General features: G+C 40.2%; 1 protein-coding gene across 1 annotated transcript in view; it reads left to right on the top strand.

Moving 5' to 3' along the window:
• The window catches only part of LOC110982285 (nucleoredoxin-like), a 50,143-nt gene extending 40,696 nt beyond the window's left edge, over positions 1-9,447 (top strand). Inside the window, exon 8 of the mRNA XM_022240599.2 lies at positions 7-9,447. Coding sequence (XP_022096291.1) covers positions 7-201 — 195 coding nt within the window. The 3' untranslated portion in view covers positions 202-9,447. The remainder of the gene's footprint in view (positions 1-6) is intronic.
• Positions 9,448-13,387: the final 3,940 nt, after the last annotated feature.

Raw genomic sequence — 13,387 nt, 5'->3', positions numbered from 1 at the left:
TCACAGGAGGAGATGGTGGACAACCTACGTGAGTTCCTTCGCATCGATGAGGACAGCCTTCCTCTCCTGCTGATACTGGACATACCTGAACAGCGCATGTTCCGATGTCAGGAGAGAGACATCACCAGGGAGGTGGTACGAGACTTCATTGAAAAATACCTAGCCAATCAGCTGAAATACGAGACACTGGAAGGCCTCTGAGAAGTAGACTTGGAAATTAAGTACTGTTCAGCACTTGCATATTTAAGGCTCACAAGGAAATCTTTTAGATGAATTGAATGGACCCTTTCCAGGAGATTCCACTTCTGTGTTGACCCTGCACTATAGCACGTCACAACTTTGAGACAAGTTGAAGACAACCTTTTGATCAAACGGGCATTTAACATACATGTACAACAAGAACACAAGTGTTGTACAGTCCCAATCGTGGCTTCTATTTTCTTTGCTTGATTAGTCCTCAAGCTGCATTCAAGCGTGCTAGTTGCGTTGATACAAGTATACCCTTGAGTGCATGCCGTGGGTAAACAAGAACATACTCATGATCAGGTTGGGCTACACTCCTACATTCGTGCATCACCTGGTTAATTTAGGAAGGCAGAAAGGTATATGTTTTCTCTTCAGCGCAATGTGATCCCAGAGTACTGTGCATGCAGCTTTTCCCTTCACCCCTGAATATATGAGCCTCACATGGGAATAAGGCGTAAGATAATCTTTGCAAATAACATCTCTGTCTACTTGTGAAACTTCAAATTTTCAATTTTTTTCTTCGACATGAATCTAGGATCAGCCCGGATGAGGATGCAAGGAGGAGCTAGTAGCAATAAGTTTGTTATCACAAATGCCAAGTTTGTTTTTGTGCTTGCATTCAGTTTTACATACCAGTTGCAATTAATGAGCATCTGATAGGCCTCCACACTGTACAGCTAATCGTGTTGAGGGCAAATCTTGTTGAGGGATTTTAGAAACTAAGCCTTTATTAGAATGTGTACAATAGGCAGCATTTGGCAGGCGCATTTTGAAAGCTCTAAATAGTGCTGCGATGTTAGGGATCTCTTACCACAAGGTGTCTTAAATCATGCAGACATATGAACACACTTCACACTCAACAGGTCTGTTTGGAGACTGTTGTGTAACTGGTCATGATGTCTTGCTTTGAAGTTGGGCCACATCTGTTTCTTAGTGTTAGTAAACTACATGTAATGAACCAGTCACACATCGCAGTAGTCAAACAGTTGTTTTGATGTATCATATCATAAAGTGTGCAAAAAAGGGCAAGCAGCAGTTGTTAAAATGAGGCATAAATTTGGTTCAAGCTATGTACATATTTGCCATGGTTTGTGTATGGGGCACGATGGACTGCATTGGCAATGCTTGAGGTTGATGCATCTGTGTGCAAGGGTTTCTCTACCTACTGTAAGCAACACTTGCCTGCAGACAGCTATCTATAGAGATACCATTATTGTGGTGGTACCACGCCTGTGTCACTTAAAGTCAAAATACCCTCTTGACTGGGGAGAATTTTAGTGGGTGGGCACCACTGGTATGTGAGCATAGTGCCACCGCAGTAATGGCTTTTAATGTTTGGTGCTGCATTAGTCTAGCATTAAACATGAAACGTGATGAAGAATTCTAGTCAGTAATATCATCTTCGATATCGTAAATGCACATACAAGTCCTTTTCCCATGTTTTCCAGCACTTGGAACAGTTGTTCTTGAACTCTTTGCCCCATTTTCTGCACTTCAGAACTTTACTTTGGAGTGTACGTATATCGGTCAGTCTTACCACAGTATTCAAAGTTTGACTCTATATCGGACACAGTATCTACTACATTTTCTGTTGGTAACAAGGTTGAGCAGTCAGCAGTTAGAATCAATTTCCTAGGAGATACCTTTCTATAATCCACTGTATGACAAGCTGTTATTTTATGTCTTCAAGCCCCAACCGTGCCAAATCCAACAAGATTCTATGTGATTTGCACTAAACCTAGAGAGTTACGGATAGCAGTGCTATGATTTTTTAGCATAGTCCTGGTCATTCTTGTATTGTTGGGAACAGTTTCCTTTCAGTCCTGGCAGGTTAGGCCTGTAATGACCGTGGCAATAAGCCTTTTGCGAGTTCAATTTATATAAACTCTGGTACATTTTAAATTCATGTTAACATAACTATTTGAATGCTCCATACTAAAAACGCTGTTGCTATACCTTGTGATTCGTGGCAAGCTTTTGCTTAGTGACATTAAGAGACGCAACAATACAATGTTCTACATTGTTCTCATTCCAGAGATGGTGGTCGCTATGCAAAAGCTTGCCCTGAATCACAAGGAATAGCAACAGTGTCATTAGTCTGAGAAATTCAGATTGCTACATTTATGTGCAGTCAGATAACTCAGTGTACCAGATTTTATTAAGGGAATAAATGTGCGCTTGGCCGGTCTTAAATGTGCACTTAAGACCAGGTCTGGAGAATGGATGCAACTTATGCTTCAGGCGAGGGCATTATCAGTGTTTGTTTTCTTCAGCAAGGTCTTAAACGCTTGTTTAAGAACTGGCCAAACACATTCATAAATACCTTTTTATTCAGAGAGTCAAAGAAGTCAACATATGATGGATGTCCAATGACTCTGTTCTAAAAGTTTACTTTTCATTTTCCCAATCATCCCCATCCATTTGATGGTGTATTCCTTTCGAAAGTTGTCCAATAGAATCCCCTTCAATGAACTTGGCGCACGCTTGGCGCGTCACGTGCACACAAACTCCTGACCAATCAGACCCCATCAAACTGTCTCGTATCCATGTGCCAGTATGTTATTTACGCAGTGGACATTATCACTCCTCGGCGGGCATTATCAAATGTTAATACACAGTCACGTGATGCGTTTTGACCAATAGGAATAGAAAAACTGTCCTGGGTATTTATGAATCAAACTTAACTTGCAAATGACTGATTGGGACTATTTTGGAAAAATCCTTACCTCTAGACACACAGACAAAGTTTTCCCAAGTTAGTCACATGCCAAAGCCGAGTTATTGCCATGTAACTTGGGTCATATAAGGCTGAAGTCTTTTGACAGTGATAGTTGGCTGAGTCATGCACACGGCCCAAGGTTCTTGACTAGGAGCACAGGATAAATAATTCAGTTTGCTGTCAACAGGAATATGACAACTTTAAAGATTAAGCTCAATGCTGCTGCAGTGTTCTGTGAGCTTTTTTGAAAGTAGAACTATTCACAGAATTTAATATGCTTTTTTATACCAAAGAGTTCAAAGTTTCTTTTCAAAACTGAAGGAAGGGAGATTTTGACCAAGACAACATAAAAGTGAGCTTTTGTAAATGTATGTACATGTGTATATAAGAATAAAATCATCAGTAAAATGTGGAGAATCAGTAGTGAAAATACCGGTTCTCTTGTTGGGCATAGCTGATAAAAAATGCTGTTGAATTTGGAGGGGTTTACTCAAAAATTACCTGAACACAGTTTAAAAGATGACACGACAACATCTGAAACCATTTTCCACTGTCTATCTAAAAGAAAAATGGATGGTCATGCAGCTGTTTTGTTTTGTTTTTTGTTTTTGTTTTTTTGGTTTGTTTTTGCCACTGCAATCTATAGAGGTTTTTCCAGTTGCTTGAATGGCTAACTTTGTCAAAAATCCACTTAATAAATGGAAAGTATCACGTTGTTAGCCTTAAGTTTTCCAGTGTTGGGATAACCTGTCAAATGGCCAGCAACAACATTAATAAGGCATAGTGCTGCATGTTATTGTTGAACATTAAGTCATTTAATGCAATGGAGTCTGTTGGGCACATTACATGATTGTCTGTGCATGCCGGTGGAAAAGAGAACATATTGCAATTGTTGGCATGATACTCAATGATGAGTGTAGTGGTAAGACTAGTTTCATGAGGTGACATCAAATGACATTATCCTGTCCATTTTCACAAAAGGTTTCATGTTTTGTTACCTGGCATCACCTACGAGTTCAGTGGAACTTCCAGTTCCTGTGATGTGGAATTTCCATTTACCTCTATTTTTGAGGCTGTGTCATGTTTCGATAAGTGATTCAGTTGCAGGTGACCAGCGACCAACCAATCAGATGACGGATATGTTCAGGCATTGTGTAAAATTTGTTCTTCCTGTTTAGCTCTTGTGTCAATTGCCCCAGAGCGTACTCAAACCCTTTGAACCATATTGCAGACAAAATTCGCAAATAAAAACTGCTTCATTGTACCGTGGTGTTTGTAGCTCAATTATGTCACACAACTTTAGTCAACAATGAGCAGACACAAGATTTCAGTGATCTATTTATGAAATGACTGTTTTTGATTAATAGCCAAACCTGTTTGCATGTTAATTTGTACCCAGTGGTTTAGACAATGGATGGCATATATACTGGCCAGTACATGGCAAGAAAAACATTACTAGAGGTACATGACCAGCATTACTTTGTGGCTGAATTATGAGGCTTGTACTTCAGAGTTCACCGCCCGATGGTGCATATGACCTGGCAGGACCCCCATTGAGTGGACAATTTCTTTTGGAGGAAAATTGAGGACTAAGTGGGGGGGGAACAAAAATGCGTTCCCATTGCATCGTTCCCCCATTTTATTTCTCATTCTACACATACATTACATGGTTCCCACAACTATGGTGCCTGCTATATGTCAACTTCTCAGCCGCCAACCAGTGACATCACACAGTCTGATACCTTGATATGACACGCTACTTGCTTCTTTATGCATCTGTTCCTTGATAAGAATTCAATACCATTCTCATTGGCAGTGGTTTCAGTATTCATAATGCAGGCTGTACAGTCTGTTTGCAGGCAGTGTGTGCATTCATGTGATTGCATAGATTCAACTGGAACTGTTCACCAGTCGGCATGTGGTCTGCATGCTAATCCAATCATTGGCACACTCAGGACATTCCTACAGTATTAGTTGGAGGAAATGAAGAGGCAGTGAACGTGTAATTCAATATGACTTTGGCTGCGATGAGTTGCAACAGCTTTGTGTGTATAGACAATGCTCTGTCATATCGCATTTGCGTGTGGCTAGAAAACCCCTGAGTGAGATATCTCTCTGCAAAATGCAAAAGGGTCAGTAGATATATCAGTTTATCAACAGGCATTTAGCACGAAATCCACAGAATTAAACCGAAATTAGATCAAGACGGCTACCAGAATTGATTTGTATGCCTAAGTGTTTGGTATAGGAGTTAAAATATCACATCCCTGTAAATTGCCCTTTCTAAATAGGAATTCCAAGTAACATCAGGCTTGAGCAGAAGCTGAGTTTACACAGAGTGCTTGGAGAAGTAAAGATTTAGCTGTCACAGACACACAGGCAGAGACAAAGTAGTTTTCATGGGCGCTAGAATAGAGTGTGTTGGCTGAAAATACCAAATGTAATAGTTGTAGGGGAAACATCTTGCATTGCCCAGTTTGAATAATGGGGTTTTTTTCCCTGGAAAATCTTGAAAGTGTTCGCTGCCATATGGCGTCCTGAGTGGTTTCAAACATGTAAGCATAGAATACATACTTGTAAGTTGTTCGCTATTCATACCTAAATATAGATTTTAAAAAACACCTGAAACAGTATTTTTGGTCAGCTATGCTGAATTTGATATGTACCTTTTTGATACTTTTTGTTAAACAAATTGGTCCATGGAAGGCACCAGTAGTTAATACAAGGGCAAACCTGATTCAGCATTGTCGATAGCATTGCAGGAAGGCTGGGTAACAGTAACCCTCAGTTTCTGTTTTCTAAAGAGCCATTTGCATCAAGTTTGAAAGAAATAGTAAATATTTGTTCAAGTAGATACTAAATGAAATACTGCTATTTTAATGTGGGCGTGATAATGGACAGCAAGCTGTAAATGGCCCTTTGCAGTACAGTATGGTACTTCTGAAATTAAATTGTCAGGGGAAATTATGTTGAGTACTACACTTGCTTCATTACCAATCAATTTCTCATGGAACGGACGTGCTTTTATGTTTATGGTCCAAGATGGTGTTTTTTTTTTCAGAATTCAGGATTTTAAAATTCAGATTTAGAGGTGCAGTTCTCTCAGTAGAAATGAATCCTTTTTTCAGTTCCGGATTGGAGAATAAAATCATGCTTTACAAATGAGAATTGATTTTTACAATTGTAGGATAACTCACAGAATTCAGAAATTGTTCATGAAATATGAATATTATGTTTTCAATGAAATTAAGGTCTTGAATTCAACTTGCCTTTGTTGATAAAAACCACTCCCCGAAAGAAAGGGCATTTTGTTAGTCACGAGAATATCAAGGACTGTTGTAAGGTTTGTCATGCTGTATGGAAACTGACATAGAAGCAGCTGTACAAAGGCAATGCAATGCTGCCCCCAGCCTGGTTAGTAGTGCATGGCAGTGTGAGTATATTCACTGTGTTTGATGACTGAATAGTGATGCATATCTCCAGAAGGGTATTGATGTTTCTTGCTACTATTCAAAAGCGCAATAGGAAGTGCAAAAAGTGAGTTATCTGCATGGGTCATGTGTTATGCAGTAGCCTGTATATTGCCTGCAGTGCATGGGCCTTGTGTTATGCAGTAGCCTGTATGTTGCCTGCAGTGCATGGGTCTTGTGTTATGCAGTAGCCTGTATATTGCCTGCAGTGCATGGGTCTTGTGTTATGCAGTAGCCTGTATATTGCCTGCAGTGCATGAATGTCCCTGTGTACTCACACAGCCTGGTCAGTAGTTGAGCACATATCCCAGCTCACCTACATTGTAAATATCTGTATGTTTTTATGTTGTATAAAACATTGTATATTATTTCCTATATTTTATATTTTATCTTTGAGTGTCTTGGGCTTTCTGAATCAGAACACATTGTTATGGGCTCAAGTGGAATTTTCATCATTAGTCTGCTCACCTCAAAGTACTTTTTAAGTTTAACTTTATTCAGGAACGTAGATTACTGTTGTATACCTTATGGATCAGAAAGTCAAGTTTTAAAACTTACAAATTTCAAACGGTTTTGATCTACAGTTTTACTTCATATTTTTAAAACACCCATCTAGCCACAATATGGTATGTGCCTTTCACACAAAATCATAAATGCATTTTATCTCATTGTATGAATAGGCATACACTTGGTAGAAAGTTTGTGACGCGGTGCAGAACTTGAAGAGCCATTGTCTACAGTGTGAATTTGGGACTCTTGAAATGTAGACTTGTTGGAAGTATTGCGCATTGCACAAACGTAAGAGAAGATTGTAAACATTCAACTAATACAAGAAGGGAAAAGGGACCAGATTTCATAGGAGTCTAAATTTCATGTGACATTGGAAAAGTATTTAAGATCAGCCAGCTGGTGCTTTATCAACTGTTTAAGACCTGCCGTGTGATGGGCTCTCGACCGGTCGGATTGGCTAAACTGTCCCTAGGTACTGATGCATCCTTATTAACTCACAGTTTACTTTTTAATGTTGAATTTTTCCCTTTAATTGCATAGTTTAGTTAGAATGATGGTCAAGAGCCTGTAAGAAAAAGAAATTCATATGCTAATCTGGTAGGACACAAACCCACGACTTTCTGCTTGCATGTGACAACTGAGCTTATCAAAGTCAGTGTGTTCAAATTCAGTGAAGTTTGATAGGGTCTTGTGCAAAGGCGTCAACAGAGGGTTGATGTGGGGGTTGTCACACATCCCATTAGTCAATTTTTGGGCAAAATCATGATGCTTTCGACAAGAATGAGAAAGAAAAGAAATGAAGGGGGGGTCACATCAGTGTGAGGTTGAAGAATCAGATTACCATTACACTCATGAAAATTTGCCAATGGTCTTTCGGTAAGTTTCATGATGGCACTCCCCATTTAAAATGGTCTAGCAATGCCTTGGGAAGAAGGGAATTTTGATATTGGTGAGAAAGATAACTGATGGTAGCTGCGAACTGGTATTTCAAGTTGGTAGTGGTATTGAAGATGGTCACTATATTGCCATAGAAACAGTCCAGAACTGTCATATATTGAAGAATGGTGGATGCAGCTGTGGTTGACCGTAAGTTATAAAAGGTGTCAATGTGCACACATCAGCAATACAGAGAACATATTACATGTATTATTGTTTCAGTGATAAGCAGAGCTGGCTTTTTTTTTTTTCACATATTTACTTTATGTTTTTAACTTAATGGAGAGAGCAAGTGAATGTTGTTGATCTAAGGGAAAACGGTCTGGTACCTGATGCTGTTTACATTGTATCATGTGCAGTGATGCTGCACCTCCGAGAAGTAGCTGAGCAAGGCCCGTGTCATTGTGATCATGCTATTTTGGCGTCCTGCATTTATGTATTATGCTTGTAGATGTGTGCTTATATGTAGTAGGCGAGCTGTGTAGTTGAATACAACAGTTGTTGCAGTATTATATATTTTTTGATTTCTTAAGGTTAAGCTTTTTATCACAGATTAAGAAATATTTTTATCAAAATGTTACGTTTAGGTATTCAGTGTTTCTATAATAAAACGAACTGTTCGTCCAAAATCCAGGCAAGACTTGGCAGTGCTACTGCACTATGTAGACAATCTTTGGGCAAATGAAGCAAGCCCAGCTGACATAATAGCAGACATTGCCAGATGTGTCTACAGCTTTGGCTGTGACTAAACCTGCTATCGGCAGTGCAGGCCTTCAGCCAGTGCACTATTTCGCATCTGTGTTGTGCGTTTATTCCACTTCCTGTCTGTACGCCTCGAGTCTTAATACAATAGTGCGAAAGGCCCCAGAAAAGTCGAGAAAAGGTATTCCGTTATGACGACTGGTATGTCAATGTGGAAATCTGCCATGTTTTCGTTTTCATTCGGGTGAGTCCTTGATAGTTACACTTCTTTGTAACCCTTCACTCAGTACTCTACCGTTGTAGTCACTGGTATCTTACCGTACTGCTCTCCATGTTACAAACAAGCTGCAACAGGCAAGTTTTGCCTTATTTAATCTTTCAGGGGATTTCGATTTTAACTATAGCTCCTGTCTTGGATTCACCTGTGGCAACAGAACGGGGATGATTTTCTTTATATGGTATATTCAGTCATTTCAATCATTTTCAGTGATTGTTTCAGGACTCGGTTAGAGATGTAAATGTATTGCAGAATAAAAACGGAAAGTGTGGAGATGTAGTTTTTAAGTGGAACATGATTAGAGAAGCGGTACAAAAACAAGCTGCAGACTAATGTGAACCAGCTTGGAAATCATTTGTCAAAGATTCTGTATTTTTAGATGTAGCTCATTTGAAACAGCTTACCCTGTAAGAAATAATATTTGAATGTACAAAGTGTTTGTATGGAAATGAACGTATTTCACTTCAAACGAAAAGTTGTGTAACATAACTTTCTGCAAGAGTTGGATGATGTTGTTTTGTCGGAAAAACAAAATCAATGTCAAAAGTGTGGAGTAAATAATAAATGTCTTTCAGACTATAAATAGACGTAATGTGTTTAAAAACTGGCTATCCAAATGGTTGAGTGGGTTGTACTTTTGAAAAGTGTTGAGGTGGACGCTTGCGCTGCAAATTCGCAAAATTGAATATATTTCAAATCATGATTTGCCTTCATGGTGAGTGAACTGGTCTCTATACATAATATTTCAAATAACGATCTTAGTGAAATATACGAGAGGTCATAGTTTTGAATAATCATCATTTTTACTCGGGTATATGCTGTCATTTTTTTAATGTACGCGAGAATCATGAAATAAGCAAAGTAATTTTCCCATTTACCATTAAAAACACAGGGGAGGCTGATCCTTTGCCCATGCATTTGCTAAAAGCGTGTTTCCAGTATTGAGACTGTATGAAAGGCCGACCCGTCTACTTGTACATGCTAACTTCATGGGAAGTTTTCTTATCCCTGCGCCACACGAAAGCGCCGCTGGCCATATATTGCAATTTAATATTAAGCACGGATCATTTAGCCCGGTAGCACACAGACACTCAACGCCGTTCCAAGCCTCGGAAGCAATTAGTGGCGGGGTCTCACATTTCAAAGTGAAATGCCGCCAACTTGCAATCGGCCCGCAGCTATGGAGGGCGAGAAGTACAAAGGGATTATTGGCGTCGGATTTCAGAATATGTGGATCAACATTTTTGGCAAAAATGTGTCGTTACTGCAATATTTTTGGGTAGGAAGAAATAATGAAAATGCTTGAACAAAGGAGATGCTATGGTCAGGGCACATTTTTCAAAGCGCCGTGGGGGAAATTATGAAATTATTCAGCTCGTTTACTATCTAAATAACACCCGGAAGTGTCATTGCTTTATACTTGCTTATGATAAACGAATACGTCCCTGATTGTAGCAGCCGGGCTGTTGAGCAGGGATGTTTTAGGTTTTCATGTATAGAAGACGGAGGGCTGCCGGCATTGCAATCTCTGTAAGCCTGTTGGCTAAGTTGAAGTAGAGTTACATTTTCGTCAGAATACTCCGACCCCCACTAGGCAGCACTGGATAAAATTGCTCAAGCAATTTCTTAATTTTCGAAAGTTTTGAGAAATAAGAGAACAGTCCATAGGGGACTGGAGCCAAAGTGAAGTGATGGGAGAGTGCCCAGCCTATCCCAGCACTCCCACTTAGACGTGTAAAGAGCGGTGCTGCATGATCGCTGTAAGGCGATGGTTGACCAGCGCCTTCGCTCGTCGCCCAGCGCCCGAGCAGGGATTTGGAAAGGGCTGATGGATGCACCCCCGCAAGTAGGCGAGAAATGTGTCCGCTGACCTCATTACTGAATAATCTATAATTATTAGAGAGTCCTGAGAGCCAAGGAATTGAGAAATTGAGAAAATATGGCACTGAACCCCATGCCCGGACTCGGTGCTTCCAATTCTTAGCTATTTGGATGCTGTCGGGTCCGAAAGTGGCACTATTTAGCCGTTTTGCAAAGGGATGCATTTTCAAAACTGCTCATTTTCCGGGCAGTGGAATTTCCTTCATTTTGGGGGTGGTCTACTTCGCCGGGGTGTGAATTTCTTTAAAAATTCATTGGTCAACCCACTAAAAAATAAAAGGAAAATGAAAGAGGACATGCCAAACATCGTTATTCTGTCTAGCCTGGACACCTGTAAGAGTTGTATGTTTAAAATAATTTTGAAATATATAAGGATGTATCATTGGTGTCTATTGGAGTTTATGTTTAGGGTTGCACCCTGATGGCCTTGCACAGAGTTCAGTAAAGGAAATACATGCACGTCACACTGAGTCACAGCTGACGACGTGCAAAGTATTGTGGGTAAATATCTGCCTGCAGGCGCAAGAGCTCGCTCAATGCGTTACACAAGCGGCGGTTATCAATGGGATATTTTTCTTTGTCCTCCTCATTGCTTAAAATATTCTCACAACACCATTTGGTTATATGAACCAGTGATTTGAAATATATTCCCAAAAGACACGTGATCAGTGATACTTAGTGAAAAGATAAATTACCACACTGTGATTATACCAAGGCCATTTGTGGGCCATCACAGGTGGTGCACAATTAGTGCAGCCAATCACAGTGCAAAGACATCAGCCCTTCCCAACGCCTTGTCGGGCGCTGGGTGCATGTCACGAGCGACACCAGCGCCCAGCAATCGCGCGGACTAAGAGGGCGCTTGAAGCTTGCTTGTCATGGACAGAGTTGATACGATCTACGTGACGTCGAGGACGCGGTATACTCCTCCCCTGCTGCGCTCAATAGGGCAATGAGATCGACGAGTGTTTTCCTTTTTTAAAATACATCTATACTATCGTATAATTCTATCCTTGTTATTGGGGACGAGCGTGTAAGTGTTGCTTCGGACTTTGAAAGTGATTAATGGAGACTGGGGTGACCAGATATTTCGTCCCGCGCGCAATGAGTGTCCGGCAGGACCGGATATTCTGTCGTCCCTTTAGTTTCAAGTCCATACATAATATAGGCCGCGCCTACAAGCCACGTAACACTTGACTACTGTTATGTTAGTTACGTATGGAATTCCATATCTGCCGTCGTTCCAAACATGCCATTTTCCGTCGTGCGTCGTCCGTCGTGCGTTGCCCGTCATGCGTCGCGCGTCGTCCGTCGCACGTCGCCCGTCGGGCGTCGTCCGTCGCCCGTCGTGCTTCGTCCGTCGTGCGTCGCCCATCAAATGGGTTGCATAGGACCTGCAAAAGCTGGGGTTTAACAAATGACAATGTGATGATTCCATTCACTTCTAAAAATCTTTTCCGAATAAGGCAAGTACAATTCCCACCTGCAAAGCATATCACACAATTAATTCCAATAATGCTAGACTACCCCTGCCCCTTGACAAGAAAATATCGCCTCTCTGAGAATTCAACCAAGTGTTTTTGGGGGAAAAACATTTTCAGCAAAAATGTTCCGGCCAACTTATCCACGGTGTTATTCTAATTTGCATACTGTAAAAATGTGCCGACTTGTTTTCATCAAGTTCCAGGAAGAAATCTGCCAACCGATACAGATATTCTATCTTGTCCTCTCAATTTCACCTTGAAATCCAGAAATACCAGACGTGCTGTGGATAACAAACTGTTTATTAAATGTATTGTTAAGGGGCAATTACCACTTGGTTTAAGTTTCAGAAAATGTGACGTGTTGGTTTTGTGGGTGTGTATGCCATGGCGGATAGACCAATGAGAACAGGTTGTCCAGCACATCAGCATTATTCATGGCTAACAAGTAACGTTACTGTTTAAAAGACTTCTGTGAGCCAACCTGCAACTAAAAAAATGTCTAATTTGGAGTATACAGCAGATTTCATCATAGGTATACCCGCCCTCAAAATAATGTTGAATCAGTTCTTCTCTTATGAAAACTATTAAGGAATCAAACATTGTAAATAATCTATTATTTACATTCCGTTCTGTGGAATATCGTGCAGGGACAGACAAAAATATTACATAGGCTACAGACCTAAAGTCAGGCTGTTAACGAGTAAAGTTACGACTAGAGTAACTAAGTTATCGAGAAAAACAATCTACCCTAACAAAAGTCTATTTTGTTAATTTATTTATGTAACCAAAATGGTATTATTCATATACACGTTACTTAACCGATGTCAGGATATTATTTCTTCTTTCAATTGGAGTTTGGCGCAACTGAAAAACGAATACATGTACATCTTCTAGCTCTATTGCTAAAATGAGAGTCAGGCATGGTGGATCGATCAAATAAGGACATGTACATGTGAAACGATCAAGGGTCAAAGTTAAAAATACCACTGCGCAATCGTGACCAAAAAAAAAAAAAAAAAAACACGGGCGACGCGCGACGGCAGATATGGAATTCCATAGTTACGGTTGTCTCTTTATTAAGTGTCTTGGGATTGGGCTTCTAACGGTATTTTGTAAGTGGTTATTAGTATTTCGTCAAAGGTAACTGTTGGAAGCGAGGTGA

This window comes from Acanthaster planci, linkage group LG09 (genome assembly GCF_054643075.1).
Source record: "Acanthaster planci isolate LZ-2023a linkage group LG09, COTS_SCS, whole genome shotgun sequence".
NCBI lineage: Eukaryota > Metazoa > Echinodermata > Asteroidea > Valvatida > Acanthasteridae > Acanthaster > Acanthaster planci.
Note: the sequence above shows the minus strand (reverse complement) of the source record. Positions and strands in the feature narration are given on the sequence as shown.